Below are 18,634 nucleotides of genomic sequence, written 5' to 3'. Positions count from 1 at the left end.
ATTTACTTTATTTAGTAGACACTTTTGTCCAAAGTGACATACAAGTGAGGTAAACAGCACATTATAAAAATATCAGTTTCAAGGAGTCAACTAGGCATAAGTGCAGCTGGGCTGAGTTTCCAGTGACTGACAGTGGAGTATTGTAGTGCAGTGTTTCCAAACCCAGTCCTCAGGGACTCCAGACAGTCCATGTTTTTGCTTCCGCCCAGCTCCCTAGCAGACAGTTCACATTTTGCATCCTCTCAGCTCCCAGAACATGGATTGTCTGGGGGGTCCCTGAGGACTGGGTTGGGAAACACTGTTGTAGCAATAGCTAAACCATATCTCCCAAACATAGCAAATAGTTATTCAACATTAAGAACATTCTGGGAACCTGGAGTGGTGTTGGCTAGTACACGGAGTGGTGTAGTATTAATCCTTTGCAGGTGTACAAAACCTCCGAAGAACAGTTCTCCTTCGGATTTTATGAATCAGTTGGGGTCTCAGAAACATCTTGGGGTTACACACATGCTGTGCCTCACTGCCTGCTTCAGCAGAGCATTTCATATTGCAGCCAATTATATACATCAAGACTGGAATCTAATAATGAGTTTTCATACAAGAAGCGCCAGTTTGTGCTTTTAATGCATCATAATCCTGCAAGGATTTGTAATAGTTTCTGCCTCTTCAGAGGACAGTGTTTCTGAATAGCAGACATACAACATAGCTGAGACTGAAAAAAACTATTTAAAAATAGTTGCATTATTAAAATGTTATAGAATCTGGCCTAAGAATTAACATACACTCCCAAACCATCAAATTCAATACTCTGTAATATTTTTTAGAATTAAGCTAAAGAATGTAATCCACTCTGATCAGACTTCAGCCTTATAAGATACCAGCTAAAACCCTTTGTCCCTAAATTGTTTGCTGATCTGGTATGCATCCAGTATTGGCCATCCGCTGTCTACCAGCTCATCAAGGTCAGGATGACAGGAGGGTCTGGAGCCTATCGCAGGCAGCACAGGGCACAAGGCTGCGAACACGCTGGACGGGAAGCCAGCCCATTGCACTCTATGGGCAATTTAAAGACACCAATTAGCCTTAATGTCTTTGGACCATGGAAAGGAACCAAAGGAAATCTTCACAACACAGGGAGAATCAGCAAAGTCCACACACACTGAGCGGAGAAGGGATGTGAAACCCAAATTGGCAGGGTGTGAGGCAACAGCACTCCCCACTGGGACCAATAACTGGGCTCCCCACTGGGACCAATAACCGGACTCCCCACTGGGACCAATAACCGGGCTCCCCATTGAGTCCAGTGTGTCCAGTAATTAATAATCACCAGGGTCTCTCGGGGACTTCGGCTGACTACAGACAGAGTGACTCCATCAACGCTGCATATATTTTATTCATGTAATTTTTAAGCAATTTCCTTTCCTTGCTGCAAACAGCCCTTAGTCAGGGACAGATCTGGGGGTGGGGGGGGGATGTGTGAAGGAGGGGGCAGGGCCAACCCTATTAAATACGTGGCCACTGGTGTAACCACCACATAAAAATAATAAAAACAATATATGCATTACTTTATATTCTAAGCGATACCATGTAACAGACAGGATGCGGTGCCCCCCCCCACCCCGCTAAATATAACCGGACCCTGATGGTCACCCCAATCAAAATTTTCTGCAGGCTCTATTGTCTTTAAATAAATCTAACAGCATATGATTAGGATTACCCTATTGACTTTATGCTTGTTTACTTGTACTTTGTTACTGTGTCTCAGTCAGATGTAAGCTGGTACCTATCTAGAACACTAAACTGCTCTATAGTTGCAAACAGGGTCACTCTGTTATTCTAATGGTCTTCTTGAGAACCATGTGTAGTGTAGAACTAGCCATTTTATGGGTACTAGAAGAAGATTGGCCTTGCATGGGTACTTCTGTGCTGAGACGGGTCACAGTGGCTGTGTAGATTCAGGGCATAGTCACACTGCGATATATTTCAGACATTATAGTGTATTTTCATTTCTCTTTAGGACCCAGAATCCTGTAATCCAGGAGGTCTAAGAATTAAAATACACTCCCAAACTATCAAATTCAACACTCCGTAACATTTTTTAGAATTATTAATTTGTAATACACATCTATACTGATATGGACTGTGTAATGTGTTAGGAATGAAAGGATGCCACATCGTTTGATGGAAATTAAAATTATCAACCTACAGAGGGCTGAATTCAAACCCCAAAAATCAAAGTGATAATGATGCAGCAGACTTGTCCATTTTGCCGAAATTTCATTGCAACTCAAAATCGTACTCAGTAGTTTGTATGGCCCCCACGTGCTTGTATGCATGCCTGATAACGTCGGGGCTGCTCCTAATGAGACGACGGATGGTGTCCTGGAGGATCTCCTCCCAGATCTGGACCAGGGCATCAATGAGCTCCTGGACAGTCTGAGGTGCAACCTGGCAGCATCAGATGAACTGAAACATAATGTCCCAGAGGTGTTCTATTGGATTTAGGTCAGGCGAGCGTGGGGGTCAGTCAATGGTATCAATTCCTTCATCCTTCAGGAACTGCCTGCATACTCTCGCCACATGAGGCCGGGTATCGTCGTGCACCAGGAGGAATCCAGGACCCACTGCACCAGCGTAGGGTCTGACAATGGGTCCAAGGATTTCATCCTGACACCTAATGGCAGTCAAGGTGTCGTTGTCTAGCCTGTAGAGGTCTGTGTGTCCCTCCATGGATATGCCTCCCTAGACCATCACTGACCCACCACCAAACCGGTCAAGCTGAACAGTGTTACAGGCAGCATAACGTTCTCCATGGCATCTCCAGACCCTTTCACATCTGTCACATGTGCTCAGGGTGAACCTGCTTTCATCTGTGAGAAACACAGGGTGCCTGTGGCGGACCTGCCAATTCTGGTATTCTATGGCAAATGCCAATCGAGCTCCCCGGTGCCAGGCAGTGAGCACAGGGCCCAGTAGAGGACGTTGGGCCCTCAGACCACCCTCATGAAGTCTGTTTCTAATTGTTTGGCCAGAGACATGCACACCAGTGACCTGCTGGAGGTCATTTTGTAGGGCTCTGGCAGTGCTCATCCTGTTCCTCCTTGCACAAAGGATCAGATACCGATCCTGCTGATGGGTTAAGGACCTTCTACGGCCCAGTCCATCTCTCCTAGAGTAACTGCCTGTCTCCTGGAATCTCCTCCATGCCCTTGAGACTGTGCTGGGAGACACAGCAAACATTCTGGCAATGGTACGTATTGATGCACCATCCTGGAGGAGTCGGACTGCCTGTGCAACCTCTGTAGGGTCCAGGTATCGCCTCATGCTACCAGTAGTGACACTGACTGTAGCCAAATGCAAAATTAGTGAAAATACAGTCAGAAAAGATAAGGAGGGAAAAATGTCAGTGGCTTCCACCTGTTATACCATTCCTGTTTTGAGGGTTGTCTCATTGTTGCCCCTCTAGTGCACCTGTTGTTAATTTCATTAACACCAAAGCAGCTGAAACTAATTAACAACCCCCTCTGCTACTTAACTGACCAGATCAATATCCCAGAAGTTTAATTGACTTGATGCTATACTCTGATTAAAAAGTGTTCCTTTAATTTTTTTGAGCGGTGTATATTGATTTTAGGTTTGGCTTAATTTTTTTTCCTGTTTTTCATGTGTGGTTGTATCTGATGCCAAATACTGCTTAATTTTATCGGTGGATTTCAAACTCTGAACAGCTAAATGTTAAGACAGAAATGTACTGTATATTCCAGAATATCCTTGTTTTTTTTCCGCAAAGGATAAAATGTGTCTCTGAGTGTCTCCTTCTTTTTATAGGCTGTGGTCCTGGCTTCTCCACCAGCATTCAGTCACTGTAGTTCCTCAGAGAGTGCCCACTCATTGGCTATTATCTGCCTTCAGCGTTCACATGTACCCAGTGAAAATGTGTTGCATGGTATGCTGAATGTTACCTCCTCTACTTACGTACCCACAGTGATTTCACCTGTAGTAGAAGAGAAAGGCACACACACACACACACACCATAGGTTTGTAATTGTATCTTTGTGGGGGCTCTCCATTCATTTCTATGGGAAAACTCTAATCCCAACATGGCTACCTTAACCCCTACCCAGCCCTAAACTTAACCATAAGTAACCACACAAAATATGAGACTTTTGGCACTTTTAGTTTTTTGATTGCAGTGATAGAGTATTGTGGGGGCCTGAAAAATGGTCCCCACAACATAAAAAATCAGGTTTTTATTACATTGTGGGAGCCATTTGTAATATAAACCTAAACCTAAGCCACACACACACACACACACACACACACACACACATTTATCTGCTTAAATTAGTTTTCTTTTCCCAAACACTGTTAGTCAGTGATTTACAACACACAATAAATCAGGCCCCCAGCTGGTCCACCCCCAAGGCTGAACTAGTGCCAACCAATCACGGAATCTTTTTGATTATTGTAAATAGAAAGGAAGCAAGCCAATATTATAAGCAAATATTATTTTTTAAGACAGATTAAAAAAAAAAAAACAGACCACCCTTCATCCCCAGTAACGGTCCTATGTCATAGATCTTGAGCTAGGCGCTCTGTAACTGTGTTTCGCAATAGCCGATACATATGAGTATCTGCAAAAAAGACGGTAAAGCATTACAAGGCTAAAAGGAAAAAAAATGCTTAGCATCTCCCAATCATCCATTCAGCTTGTTTGTAAGAAATATCTATGTGAAAGGAGTTTTTTTTTTCTGGCTGCGTTTGACTGGCTGCCTGTAAAGTTTCTAGCCACAAATTTACTTCACATATGCGGAAACATTAGTAAACTGAAGCAGCAGGTTCACGAAAAAAGACCCAATAAACTGCCACTAGGTGTCAGCAAAGTTCCATACGGTTCACTGTCATCACTTCCAAAGAATCATTCTGAATCTGTAAGATAAATAAAAGATCACCTCTCTCAGTTCGCTAAAGTTTTACTTTAATATTTATCGTTATCTTTGCGTTATCATCTGCCTCGCACCATTGTTCAATAAGCACACATACCACAGTATTTTTTATTGGCATAAATGACAATACAGAAAATGATCCACTATGATCAGCATCAGCAACTGTCACACTGTCATGATTTGACTGACGTTAAATCTGGAAAACCATATTAAAATGTTATTTTACAGTTTTTTTTCCATAAAAGTGACCTTGAGATGTATTTATAGACAAATGTTTGCCATCTTGCAGTATTTTAAACAATATAAGATGGTTACTGCTATTGGGGCTGGTGTATCTCTCTCATGTCATAGTTCTGTGGTTCCGTCCGGCTGCGGTTTGGCAGGTTTGGAGAATTAAGGCTGCATTCCAGGTTACGGCAATCATTTCTGCAGCTATTTACTTATTTGTTTGCTTGTTTGTTTTGGGAGAAGTATATTCTTCAGATTAAATAGCCGTATTTTATCTGTTTTAAATAGAGTTTGTGGTACAATATGTGGTAATCAAAATATCATTGTTTTTTTTTTACATAACTGTACTAATGGATAAAAATCTGTAATTTAACTTAGAAGGGGCAACTTGAAGGGCAGTATGTAATGGTTAAAAAGACGAGCTCATAAACATCCTAGTAATGTGTCAGATCTTGCCGTTTTACCCTTGATGCAGTGCATTGTCTGACTGTATCTTACGACATGTGTCTGGCTTTGGAAATGGAGCGTTTGGAGGGTGGGGGGGAAGCACCCAGGGGGTGTGACTCCATGGACCTTCCGTAGCTGCATGACAGCATCACCACACTCAGTCCCAGGCTAACAATAAGTGACGTTTAGCTAATCGCCAATATGGTTGAACAACTGAGAAACAGAGAATCATTGCGCTGTTCTGTTTGCTGCCATTTCTCGTTACTATTTGTTTCCTTTCCCATTCGGAGCAGCATTGAGATGAAGGTTTGTTCTCTGACCTTGAGTGCTTGATCCCTCCTGATCTCAGACGTCACTGTGTGTCACAGACAGTCTTAATAAGCATTATTTTATTTGATTTCACTTCAGTCTGCAACTATGATGTGCAGCTTGACGTCGCTGTTTTTCTTCCAGAAGCATGACAGTACCGTCATTGTACCGTCTACTAGGATGAATTTCTAGGACAGATTTCCACATCCTAATAGAGTCAGCATTTCACAATGTCATATTTCAGTCTTTTGTTAAGATTTGATGAAGGTGATTCTGATTTTGGAGATGCAGGACTGTCAGTGTCAGAGTGTGAACACACATCTCCACAATCTGCAGTCCAACTCCTTCACCACTAAACTCATTACTTTCAATCTTCAAGTTGGTGAGTACAATGGAACAAACTGGAAACACACAAGATCAGTGTCTATTCTTAATCCTGCGGCAACATAGATTCTTTTTTCCCAAGAATATTTCGGCTCAGATTTTCTTGCCTTATGGTCACATACAGTATTTAGGTATATTATCAAGCTTATTATAATATCTTACAGTTACACACATCATCTTATTATAGATTCAGGTTGTGGGGTCAAGGATGTTCCTATACAAACATCAAAATCACACACACAGAAATTGAAACACATTTAAAGCTGTACACCAAACAGCGAAAGAAATCATTACTCAACTCAAAATAGCAATACCTTCCTGCCTACACCCACAGTCATGTCTCATAATATCTCCTGAATTTCTATATAATCCAGTTGGCCCTATATACACCTACTATAATTAGCGAATGAGCCCACAAAGGGTCATCTTGGTTTTGCTAACCTAAGAATGCAAGGTAAACCAGACCAGGGCTCTACAGCCTGCTGCCTCCTGTTGTATAAATCATTAATACTGAAGTGAGTCAAATCAGGAGCTTTTCTCAATGGTATAACAGAATAGTGAACTTGCAACCTTTTGTTCAACACCTCAACCACCTCGCTCTTTCATTATCCCCCCCAAAAAAAACCTTGTGCTGTAAAAAGATGGATGACATAAAGCTCTATAGCCTTGATATTGAAAGGGTCGAGGTCTTTTTTTAACTCAGAAATACACTAGCGAGTGACACATCATGTCAATAACCTTGAGATTATTTCACTGGAAGACTAGATATGCTTCATTCATCATCGGCAGAGGATACACCATGAAATTCAAATACTGGTTCTGCTAAATAAAAATATAGGGGGAAAAGAGTGGGTTTCGTGTATATGTGTGCAAATGGTGATTATCTGGCTCCATACTATCTTTACATTTCAAATATGTTTCTGCCATTGATGAAATAACTGTTTTGAAATGCATGGCAAAAAACATATCCATGTTAATCATGCTGATAAAATAATGGAACAGAATAGAAACACATAACATTAAATTTGCTTGAAAGGTTTCCTCATGATCGTTTGAGTCATCGTGAAGTCTACAGCAATCAGTCGAACTGGTCTGATTAATTAAGACATCATAAAAACCAGTTAAATCTATTTAGGGGAACGCTATTTTGGCAGGAATGTCATTTCTCTTTACTAGGTCTGAAAAGCACTTCCATAAAGGGCAACGCTTTGGGTGTGTAATTAGTTTTAATGTTGGACTTATCAAGAAATGCGATAGCTCCAAATTGGCCCTTCACAGTGACAGTAATTCCCCTGACGGCTCCAAGCCCCTTTGTGTTCAGATGTTAGACACACCGGCTTCTGATACGCCTACAATGGTCAGGTGTGGTTTGAGCTGGGGATGAGTCCATGCAGGAGCCGTGTTCCAGACCGCTCACTGACAGATGAAAGCAAAGAAGCCAGCCACTTAAACGCCATCTGGCCCGATAAAAATCTGCACCACTGTGCTAGCCCACACGTAGCCCCTCTGCTCTACTTACAATTTCTTCCCTATTTGGGTCATTAAAAATCAGCAATGTTCTAGAATGTGTATATTCTAGAACTGCTCGTGTGCTAGAATTTTTATTTCTGCCTAATCATGCAAAGTGAATGTGACGGTTCCTCCTAGAAAAATATATCAAATTTAATTCCTTCCCTGCAGTTGCATTGAATTGGCAGGTTGTTGTAAATCATTTGTCACTGCCAAGCTATGAAATGGCACATAAAAATAAAAATGAAAAGTATAATTAAACTTATGATAACAAAGAAACTTCAGTTAAGCAGCTATAGAGTAGGCATATTCTATGCGAGGAAACCAAACAAGAAACCAAACCTAGTGAAAAATATTTATGCCAAACAGTAACAGAGCAGATTATTTTACCAAGCTAACCATAATCCCAAATATATCCGTGCCATCAGCCAGGAGAAGTGTCTATAAATGGTGTGGTCTTAAAAGAACCATCGGTCGGCCGGAATTTGGGGGGGGGGGGGTACCAGATAAAACTAAAGTTCTCAGTGAATTAAGGGGGTCATATAATGATTCAGTACTTAAAGGTCAGCTACAAATTTAAATGCTTTTGCTAAAGTCATGAAAATACTCATGACCAGCTGCTTTTCAAATACACAGAAGCATCTGGCCATGTTAGGCAATGAGAAATTTCATAAACTAAAAAAATGATTTCTACAAAACTCCCGCGTTCCATATCAGTCACCTGTACGACACAGCTTCTGTTTCTTGGCACGTCAAGCAAATTCAACCTTCAGAAAAATTTAACATTCTTAGAATAATGCTATTAACAGAGTATGCTTATATTTACATAGGAAAACACATGTCTGCAAAATTCTGGCCTGGTCTGGAGTTTTGTCAATATTTTTCCAAATATATATTGTATATATATTTTTTGCAACTGCTAGTCCACAGCAGAACAAAATAACACAAACATCAGACTGGCGAAGGTAAAATACCTGTTGTAGATAACACAATAAAACTTTATTTATCAATGATTAAGTACAAAAGTTTCTTCAGAGTCTCGTTTTTGGGTGTGTTTTGTGTTTTGTCTTTATGTCTTGTACACATGGAAACCAACATCCTCTTCTGTGGCAATAAAATAAACACCCTTCGACAGCAAGCTGCCTCCAAAGAATTCACCCGATTCATCGAGGATGGCCAGGAACATTATTTAATATCTAGAATCTGGCCTGACACTGGTTTTCCATAGCAATTACATTTAGTTATATAGAGTAAATGTCATTCCCGGGATCTGCAGTCCGTCTCTGTTTCTGACGTCTTTTACTTTTGCGAACAAAATGTGGTTGGAGTAACGTAGCTGGCGAAGACGAACAGCAGTCCATCTGTGATGAGTTTCGGCTTAGAACAATTACCTCATTTGAGTGCCATGCTTACGAAATTCAGAAGAATGTACTTTGCTTATACGACAACAGTTATAAATCCAGGCTGATTGGAAATATTGTCATTAACGGGATATTTCAATAACTGTTTGTGTACAGTATGTGTTTAACTAAATATGAAGTGTTTGAACATGTTAATACTTCATTTACAACATCAGTGTTGAATCAGTTTGACGATACTTACCAAAAGGAACAGGTTCTTCGTCTGCTGTATCTGTGTTCGAAATGGTACAGCGGATGAGTCAACCATCAACATCACTGTCATTTTCCGAGAGCCCCTGGGGCAAATTTTGTCGCCCTCTGTATTACGTAGATATGTAGGCGTCACTTTCTTCCATTATAGTCATACTATACCATGAGGAAAAATTGCATGAACCAGCTTCAGGGTCAGCAAACAAAGCCAACCATAAAAGTGATAATCTTGAAGATAGATGTTTATGGTGTATAGATGTTTTCTTGGCTGATCTTGGGAATGAAACAATTCCAGGAAGGTGGGGGCAGAGATGGGAAAGTGAAAGCTGGAAGTTTGTGAAAGGAAAGGAAGGTGTGTTTTGCAATTTTGTTTTAAAAAAAATATCGTCAGGAATCTATGGGAAAACTTATAGATCCAGCTTCGTGGTATTAAAGATATATTAAAGATTAAAGATATTGTATTATAGCAAAACAGAATTTCATTGTACATGTACAATGAAAATAAAGCTATTCTATTCTATTCTGTTCTATTCTAGAATATTAATTATTTCAGTTTTAGTTTTTTGGTCAGATTTTCACAGTGAAAGAAAGCACTACCGTAACATGTCAATAAGTAATGATCACACCTAAATAAATATTCAAGTTACCGGAAATTGCATTTTGCAGTTATATTGAGTGATATTAAGTCTAGTTCATTGAAAAAGCATTTGAATTATTCTCTTCAGCATTTAAAAATTCCAGTACAGTGCCCTGAATCTGTGTATATTCATTTCACATTGGTCTGTCCATTTTGCTGTGCTTTCCATGGAAGCATCCAAAGGCAGTAATGTAGTAGCTTAGACGATGTGGGGTTCTTGGGTCTAGCGATGCAAGTGCTTCACTTAACTGAGGAGCTGCGCAGGAAATTTGCATGAATGGCGCAGGAATTGGAGATGTGACCTTTGGAGGGGAAAACGGGCATCGGGATCCATGATCAAGGCGAGGTTTCGGAGGGGCAAGATTCAGCCGGTTGGCTGGTTTTTGTTCCTGGCATGTGCTGCCTTAATTAGCACAAAGCGGCGGTCCTTAGAGGAAGGGCACCAGTGCAAAGAGGCACGGTTTGGGCAAAGAGGCACGGCTCAGCATGTTTCTGAGACACTGACTCCCTCAAGGTCTGCTGGCCTTTTTCATGATTATATCCTGTGAAAATAAATTAAAATACACATATTAAGCCAAGAAATTCTTAATTGATTCTTAGTTGGCTGGAAAACAGTATAACAACAACAACGACATCAGTAATAACAACAACAGCAACTTTAATGGAAGGAGAAATGTGGTACAGAAATGATTCTGTTTGCATTACAGACTTGATGCGACTCAGCGACCCATAAAGTCAGTTTTAACCTAAAGACAGGGTCTTCGTGTCTCTGGCTCATACGAGACAGACACCCTGAGTTTTGTCAATCACATCATGTGGAAATGACAACATGACGTGGAAATCTGGTCATACTAGCCAAACTCGCTTCCGTGTGTCCAAAAGAGTAGAAGCGGGGCTCTTTGACTTATATACACAAGTAGTTTATTTCTGGATTAGCCGCCATGCCTGCAGGGTGTAGAATAACCGGCCCTGATTACAGTATACACCTCTTAGCACATCTTACACCATTTCTGTTTATTTCATTTAGGTTTTACGTGAACATACTTCAATGAAAAAAAATTATGTTTTGTTATGAAAAAATTGATGGTACTGACACTGGATAACAGTTATGGAAAATGAATGAATGTGAAAATTGATTGTTGATACACATCGCATCCAGGTTGGTCCCCTGCCTAATGCCTAATGCCTAATGCCCTGTGCTTCCTGGGGTATGGGGCAGACTCTGCGCTCATCATGACGCAGTGCTGGTTAGGAGGTTATGGAAGACAGGTGCCTATTGCGGTTTTATACGTCATAGGCAGGGTCAAATTTTTTTTGTTTCTAGGTCTCCAATGAAAGAGTCTCTTCAGCCCCCCCCCAAAGAAAATAAACAGTGACTGTTTATGGCCAACAGAGGGCCCCTAAACACTGGGGACCTCATGCAAATCACCTGATGACGACAGCAATGTACCTTCTCATTCCTTGCCTGGTGTAAGAAATGTTGGAGGGCATGTGGATGTATACGAAGGGGGAATCAAGGATGTCAGAATAATTAAAATGATTCCTTTCTTGTGTGTTTTCCTAGAGGACATTTCCGCGTCATATTGATGCTGCAGCACTCTGGAGTGCGGAGCACGTAACAGGAGGGGTGAGAATCTCCACTCCCGCTGCGCGCTGCACTCCGGGGGTCATTATTCGTGTGTTGGGGTGCTGTAAATCAGCTGTCTCCTGAAAGGTAGCTGGAAAGCTGCAGGGGGCGTCGCTGATAAATCCCAGGGGGAGATCTCCGCCTGGCGTGGCTCCCCACGAAGGCCGAGACCGGGAAGGCGGCGGGGCTGAGGGGATCAGAGGCGGGGTGATGGAAGATGAGGAGCTTTGGTTTGGTTTCTTGTCGGGATGAAGGCCTTCTTGGGCTCTGCGTCCTTTCCTCATCATTTTTGCAAGTAAATGCATTTTGTCTGTCAGCGTGGCCATGTGTGTTAAGCTCAGGAGTGGGAGTCCTAGGCTGATGTTGGAATGGACATTCAGACGGTTCCCAGTTTATGGGGTAGGATAGCCATTGCATTAATCTGCCCCTAGTATAGCCCCATAGGCCCCCCCCCCCCACTCTCACAAGGAGAGCCTAGCAAATAGGTTCAGGGGTTACAGTCGAAAGTGCGGGCAGGGACGTAGCCATAAATTCTGGGTCTGCTGATAAGATGTCATGTTGGGCCCCCCAGCCAAGTAGTAACATTATGGGGCGAACCCCCCCCCCCCCAAAATAAAAAAAAAACATTTTGATTGCTCCCAACCAGACACGTAGACAGATAGTAAAATTATGAGTTTGAGTTCTCGTCAAAAATGTCAGACTCCCCCAAAATTCATTTCTGGCTACCGGCCTGGGCCCCCCCTTTTTACATATTTTTCCGTATTGAAAGGCCTGTGTAAGCTGCTGCATTTGCCAGGGTGTCCATGCCCCCGCTGTGCCCCCGCTGTGCCCCTACTGTGTCCCCGCTGTGCCCCTGAAGGCAGGTCACCATCGGCCGCACAAAGTCCTGCCTTTCTGTGTGCAGGATGAGCCGGAGGTTCAGGCCAAGTGGCCGTGTGCTGTGATGGAAACACTGAGCATGATCACAGCAGAAGCAGGGATTGCGGAGGCTGCAGTGAGCTGTGCGGGGATTTGTGCTGACTTCCATGGGGGAAGGGCCTGCGTCGGTCGGTGTTCCGGCTGCAGGCCTTACGTGGCCCCGGAAATGGCCGGGGGGCGGACAGCATGTATTAACCTACAACACATAACACCAATTCTAATCTGACCCACACCAGCTATGACTCACACTGTTTCCAGTTTGCCGTCATTTCTGCTTCTGTCTCCAGACTGTACATTCCTGGATTTTTCTCACTCTGTTTAAAATTTTTATTTCATTATTTATCAGGTGGCTTGCAGATGCCTGAATGCGAGGAAATGTAACATCGCTTGCAATTTAACATTCCGGACATTACGGCTGTAGTTCAAGTGAAAAAACATTACATTAAATTGGAAGTGACAGTAGTAACCGTTATTTTAGATACAAGAGGGACTTTATTTTACCAGGGATTATAAGTGACTATATTCTGAACCCAGGCCTAACTGTGTACCTGTGAGATTCATCCCTGCTTAACCTGCCGCACAGACAGTCGATAGTGAGTGCCGACTCTGCCAGTGAAGCCTATTTAACAAACAGCCGTTCATTTAAAAGTCGCGCGTGCAAGAGGTCAGCTTTCAGGGAAAGGGGAATTGGCATTCTGCGAAAAGCTGGTAATCGAATTGAGTCTAAGGTTCTCTACTCTGCATCAGCACAGCTTCGATTATGATAATCCAGAGTCTGCTTATTATGATTATATTAGTCTTTTGATTAGATTCTCTGTCTTTGTACCTTGCGGGCCTGTGGCGTTCAAGAGCAGGAGCCAACATCACCCTGGTTAACGGAAAACTACTAAATTTGCTAACATTTCTTTTGATTAATGATTTGCAACTGGACATTGGATATGTGTTTGAGGTACAGCACACCCCGCTTTCCTGGTAACTATTGTAACCCAAAATGTCCCTTTTTCTTCAGGCAAAAAAACCAGCCCACACTGTAAACAAACCATTAAACCATCAAACCATTAAACGCCTACACAGGTGTTCACTTAGGGCCTCCTGAACTCATGTAGATGTTCAGTCTGAGCCTCCACAGCTTAGTTAACCAATACCAATCCTTTTTTCATTCATTAGACAGCATTGGCATACATTTCTTTCTTAATGAATTAAGTAATGCTAATGTTTTTGAATCTCTGTTGCTGTAAATATTTTGCCTCATCTTTAAAATTGTTCTGCCTCTGTTAGCACCTTTTTAAGGCCGTCCGTCACAAGCATGTACGCTGTCACTGTGTACGTTCTTCATGCTGCGCCATAGTGGAACACCAGTCTTTCCCCCGGTGTGACGTGATTGGCCGGCCGCGCTGCTCGGAACACTCCTGCACTATAAAAGCACACACAGGGGCAAGGACTCCACAGACACACCAATCCAGTCACTGCTCGTCAGCAAGACACCCGGCGCCTGGCTCCTGCTCCCCGCCTTTGCTACCCGAACTTCCTGCATAATGTGTAAAGGGCTCTCCGCTCTGCCAGCAACATGCTTGAAAAGGTACTGAGTTTTTGCTGATCTACATCAACCAAATCAGAGTGTTGCTGTGACTGAATATCTGTTTTTAAAATATGTGTTACTGTACTGGGTAATGCATATTATTGCTAATGGTTTGATGAATATCGTCCTAACAATGTTCCTAACAAAGTGTTAAATTTATTATTAATATGAATTATTCAATATTAATCTGTATATAACTACAATAATTATAGTGTATAATAACATATTGTAATTGTTGTATATTGTATAATAATTATATATGTAAAAAATTATATATGACTGGCAAATACCTTTTACAACAGAATTATATGTGTACATTTGTGGCGTGGCTGTTTCTATGAAAAATATAACATATTTTGTAAATACTTTAGGTTTACAATTTAGTAATATGATTTCTTTTGAAAAATATATTTATACCAATTAATTGGAAAAAGTACATACATTATAATGTAAAATAAAGTTTTGCTTTATGTTTGGAGATAAAAAATTAGAGGTAGCATTTACTGTTAATTAATCTGGATTTGCTGTATGGAGCTGCTCACTTCCTGCGCCGTCCCTTTTAGCGCGAAGGACATGAAGCACCGCATCGGCTTCCTGCTTCATAAAGCCGACCTTCACTCTGACCAGGGAGCAGGCAACAGTAAAGAGAGAGATTCAGCTCCAAAGAGGTAGGATGGTAAAAATCATTATGGATGATCATAATGGAAATATAGATACATCCATTTGACATCTTTTTATAGTGGTCAATGGCTGAAGGGCTACAAAAGCTACTTCAGTTTGGACAGCAGCTGATTACCATTTGACTCAGTTTTCCTGTGGGCAGTTTTTAGCCATAGATAATTTTGTCGTTTTATAGATATGACCAGGAGGATAATAAAACAAAGGCACCCAAGGTTTGTCTTTGAGTGTGGACATCTACATATCTATATATCTATATATGACTTAATGAGTGGCCCTCTGCATTTTACAGAAAGAAATCAGATAGAAATAACTCCTGTTGTATAAGTCAGGGTGTAATATGTTTGGAATCTCCAAGGAAAGTGTCAGGTGCTGTTCTGTCACAGGCCACAAACTGCACAGGGGAAATCCCAGTCACCTATGGTTAAGTTATTCCATGTGCTTTTGTTTGGGAGAATGAGGGAGAAAAGTATATATTAAAGACAAATTTATAGGCAATTATTTATCACTTGTAACCTGTACATCAAAAGATTATTATTAATAGTCCATTTCCTTTTGATGGCTTTTATATTTTTGTGTTTTATTAATTTGTTTTGGAGTACAAGGCCTCAGTGAGATAGTATATATTGAAGACAAGTTAATTTTCAATTTCGATTCAATTGTATTTGTATAGCACATTTTCACAACATTGAATTGTCTCAATTTACAATAAATAATAATTTGAATAAAATTGTTTTTTTTTCTAATGGTAATAGTGTTCCGGCTGAAGTGGGAAAATGGAAGGAGTCGCTGACCAACTTGGTGAATGACAGCGGTAAGATTAGCAGTAACAAAAACAGCTCGACAGGTGTAACAATAAAGCTAGAAGTAACCATACAGTATGTAACAGTTCTTAGAAAATAGCTCACTAATTAAAATTCTAAGTATGCCCATAGAGATTAAGCATGATTTTTTTTTTCTAAATTCTGACCACACGCAACAAATAGATTGTTCAATTTACATGCAAGGTGTTTTTCTCCAAGCATCCCTGGGTCTTGCCTACAGGGAGCTACTCAGCTGCCATCTGACACAGCCCCCTACTGGCCCCATCTCGCAATGACAGCCCCCTACTGGCCCCATCTCGCAATGACAGCCCCCTACTGGCCCCATCTCGCAATGACAGCCCCCTACTGGCCCCATATTGCAATGACAGCCCCCTACTGGCCCCATCTCGCAATGACAGCCCCCTACTGGCCCCATCTCGCAATGACAGCCCCCTACTGGCCCCATATTGCAATGACAGCCCCCTACTGGCCCCATGTTGCAATGACAGGCCCATACTGGCCCCATATTACAAAGTCACCCTCAAACACTTCATATACTGACCTTCCTTCAACAGCACTCAAATTTCTAGAAATTTCTAAAACTTCATTACATTATTTTTTTTCTACTGGGAAGCATACTTCCAAAAGATGTTATAATATCCGGTAATGTTCTTTTTCACTAATTTTTTCCTGCAGGTTTCCTGTGAAATTTGTTTTGTTGGGATGTTTTTTTATACACAATATTGATTTTATGTTTCAGTTGGGCTCCCAGCTTTTGCCACTTTCCTGAAGTCTGAGTTCAGTGAGGAGAATATCGAGTTCTGGATGGTGTGTGAGGACTACAAAAAAATGGCACCCCACGAAAGTCTTGCGGCCAAGGCCAATGACATTTATGACAAATATGTTGCTGTTAATTCTCCACGTGAGGTATGTATAACAAAAATCTAATACTCAAAGAAAGTCGCATGAAAAGTCAATAGACGTAATGAATTAATTGCAGAATACATCTGTACATATACAGTATTTGTACACTGTAGCGTTTTGCTACAATTTTGGAGGGCAAACTTAACTAGGTTGTCTATGGATGACATCCGTAGGTCAACCTGGATTCTGCAACCAGAGAGGAGACCAGGAAAAACTTGCAGATTGCTGGCCCCTCCTGCTTTGAGGAAGCCCAGAAGAAGATCTTCCTCCTCATGGAGAAGGATTCCTACAGAAGGTTCCTGAATTCAAAGCTCTTCCTGGATATGACACAGTCAGCCAGGAACGGCTTCCCCTGTGGAGTTGAGAAGAGGCGGAGAGGGACAGCCTGTAACCTCGGCCAGATCTTGCCTCAGTTTGTCTAGAACAGTGGTTCCCACTCTGGTCCTCAGGGGCCCACATCTGATCCATGTTTTTGCTCCCTCCAAGCTCCCTGTCAGTCAGTCCGTGTTTCCGCTCCCTACCGGGAGCTGGGAGGGAGCGAAAACATGAGCTGTCTGTGGGCCCCCAAGGACTGGACTGGGAAACACTGACCTAGTGTATTTACATGCCTGTTAGAAGCAGTTTCAGATCTGTCTGATGTAGCAGAAGGCCTGAAAAACAGTAGAGATGTGAAGAGTAGAAATATAAAGATTTGTTTTTATCACTGTGTGGCTATATGAGAAAATAAATACCGAAAAATTTGCTATCTAAAAATGCCTAACATTATTTGTCTTAGAGTATTATAACTGTGTTATACAAGTGAGGTTAGGACAAGACAGGAGTAGCACAATTCTAAATGTAAGTTCTAATCTGTTTATGTTTCTAACCATTCTTGTTTGTTCTTGTTTATCATTCTAGTACTAATATGGCGCTAATTTATGTTTAAACACTTTTTCATTATTTTTAATAATGAAACCTAATACATTTTACATTCTGGATCACTTTAGCAATACCTTCAAAGAATCTATGTGTGAGAACTGACCTCAGTTACCATACACACTAAGCTGCAACTGTTAAAATTCAACAAACAATTATTGGATAAAAATATTATCATTTTATTTTCTCGTGTCATGCTCTGCATCCTCTGTTTTGCAAGCTCAAAAATGCCTTTGTTGGTAATTAAATTTACACGCTAGACATTGAGTTGGTGCCACATTCTGCAGAACTACCTCTTATTACGTTTTTTTTTTTGTTGATACTTGTCTCTGTTTACAGTTAATATTTCAGTTACACTGTATTGGAATAAAAAGATGGACGACAATGTGAGGTTGTGAGACGGAGCAGCCGTGTATTGGAGTGTCTTCTGTGCATCTGTGCTGCTGTGTGCCTCAGAGAGTGACACATTTCCCCCTTTGAGTATTACCAAGCTTCTGTTTGTGGTCAGAACATCACATGGGAAATCTTGCCTGTTCTCTCTCATATTTGACAGGTTTTCATTCCTATTATGAATCATCCCCTCTATACATTCTCTCTTTGAACAGTCTCACCATCCAATCTGTCTTTTGGACCCTTTGTTGATATACCTATCAGACTGTCCGCACGATGTATTGTGTGTCTGTGCTTATTGCGAGATGTATTATTCAAATTGTTTTCAAATATTGCAGTAACTGTGAAGCGGGAACCAAACTCCTTTGTGTTAAGGTCACACACTTTTGGGTCACACACAATATCCCTAATCTGTGTATTTACCTTATATGCTACATTTATAGCTTATGAATATCTCAGGCAAATACATTCACTGTATTCACTTTGTCATCAATGAACACTGAACATCTGATTGTATTATTTATAGACATTTATTTCTTGTAAACTGTACATCACAACAGTTATTATTTATTGCATCATTTTTAGTACATTTTCTTTTGATGGCTTCTATATTTTTGTGTTTTTATTTATTTTACTGTTATTACAGTCTTTTGTTACTATCTGGAATAAAACTGTTAATGAAACAATTGTAATCTGCACATGGTTTATGAACAGCTAGGATTAGTCACCT

General features: G+C 41.2%; 1 protein-coding gene across 1 annotated transcript; it reads left to right on the top strand.

Moving 5' to 3' along the window:
• Positions 1-14,069: 14,069 nt before the first annotated feature.
• Positions 14,070-18,634, top strand: rgs4 (regulator of G protein signaling 4). The gene is made up of 5 exons (XM_023794745.2): positions 14,070-14,194; positions 14,758-14,862; positions 15,628-15,686; positions 16,436-16,602; positions 16,773-18,634. Exons 1-5 carry the CDS (start codon positions 14,151-14,153, stop codon positions 17,019-17,021), a joined length of 624 nt encoding a protein of 207 aa, XP_023650513.1. The 5' UTR covers positions 14,070-14,150; the 3' UTR covers positions 17,022-18,634.

Source organism: Paramormyrops kingsleyae, chromosome 15 (assembly GCF_048594095.1).
Source record: "Paramormyrops kingsleyae isolate MSU_618 chromosome 15, PKINGS_0.4, whole genome shotgun sequence".
NCBI lineage: Eukaryota > Metazoa > Chordata > Actinopteri > Osteoglossiformes > Mormyridae > Paramormyrops > Paramormyrops kingsleyae.
This window is presented reverse-complemented; position numbering and strand designations above follow the sequence as displayed.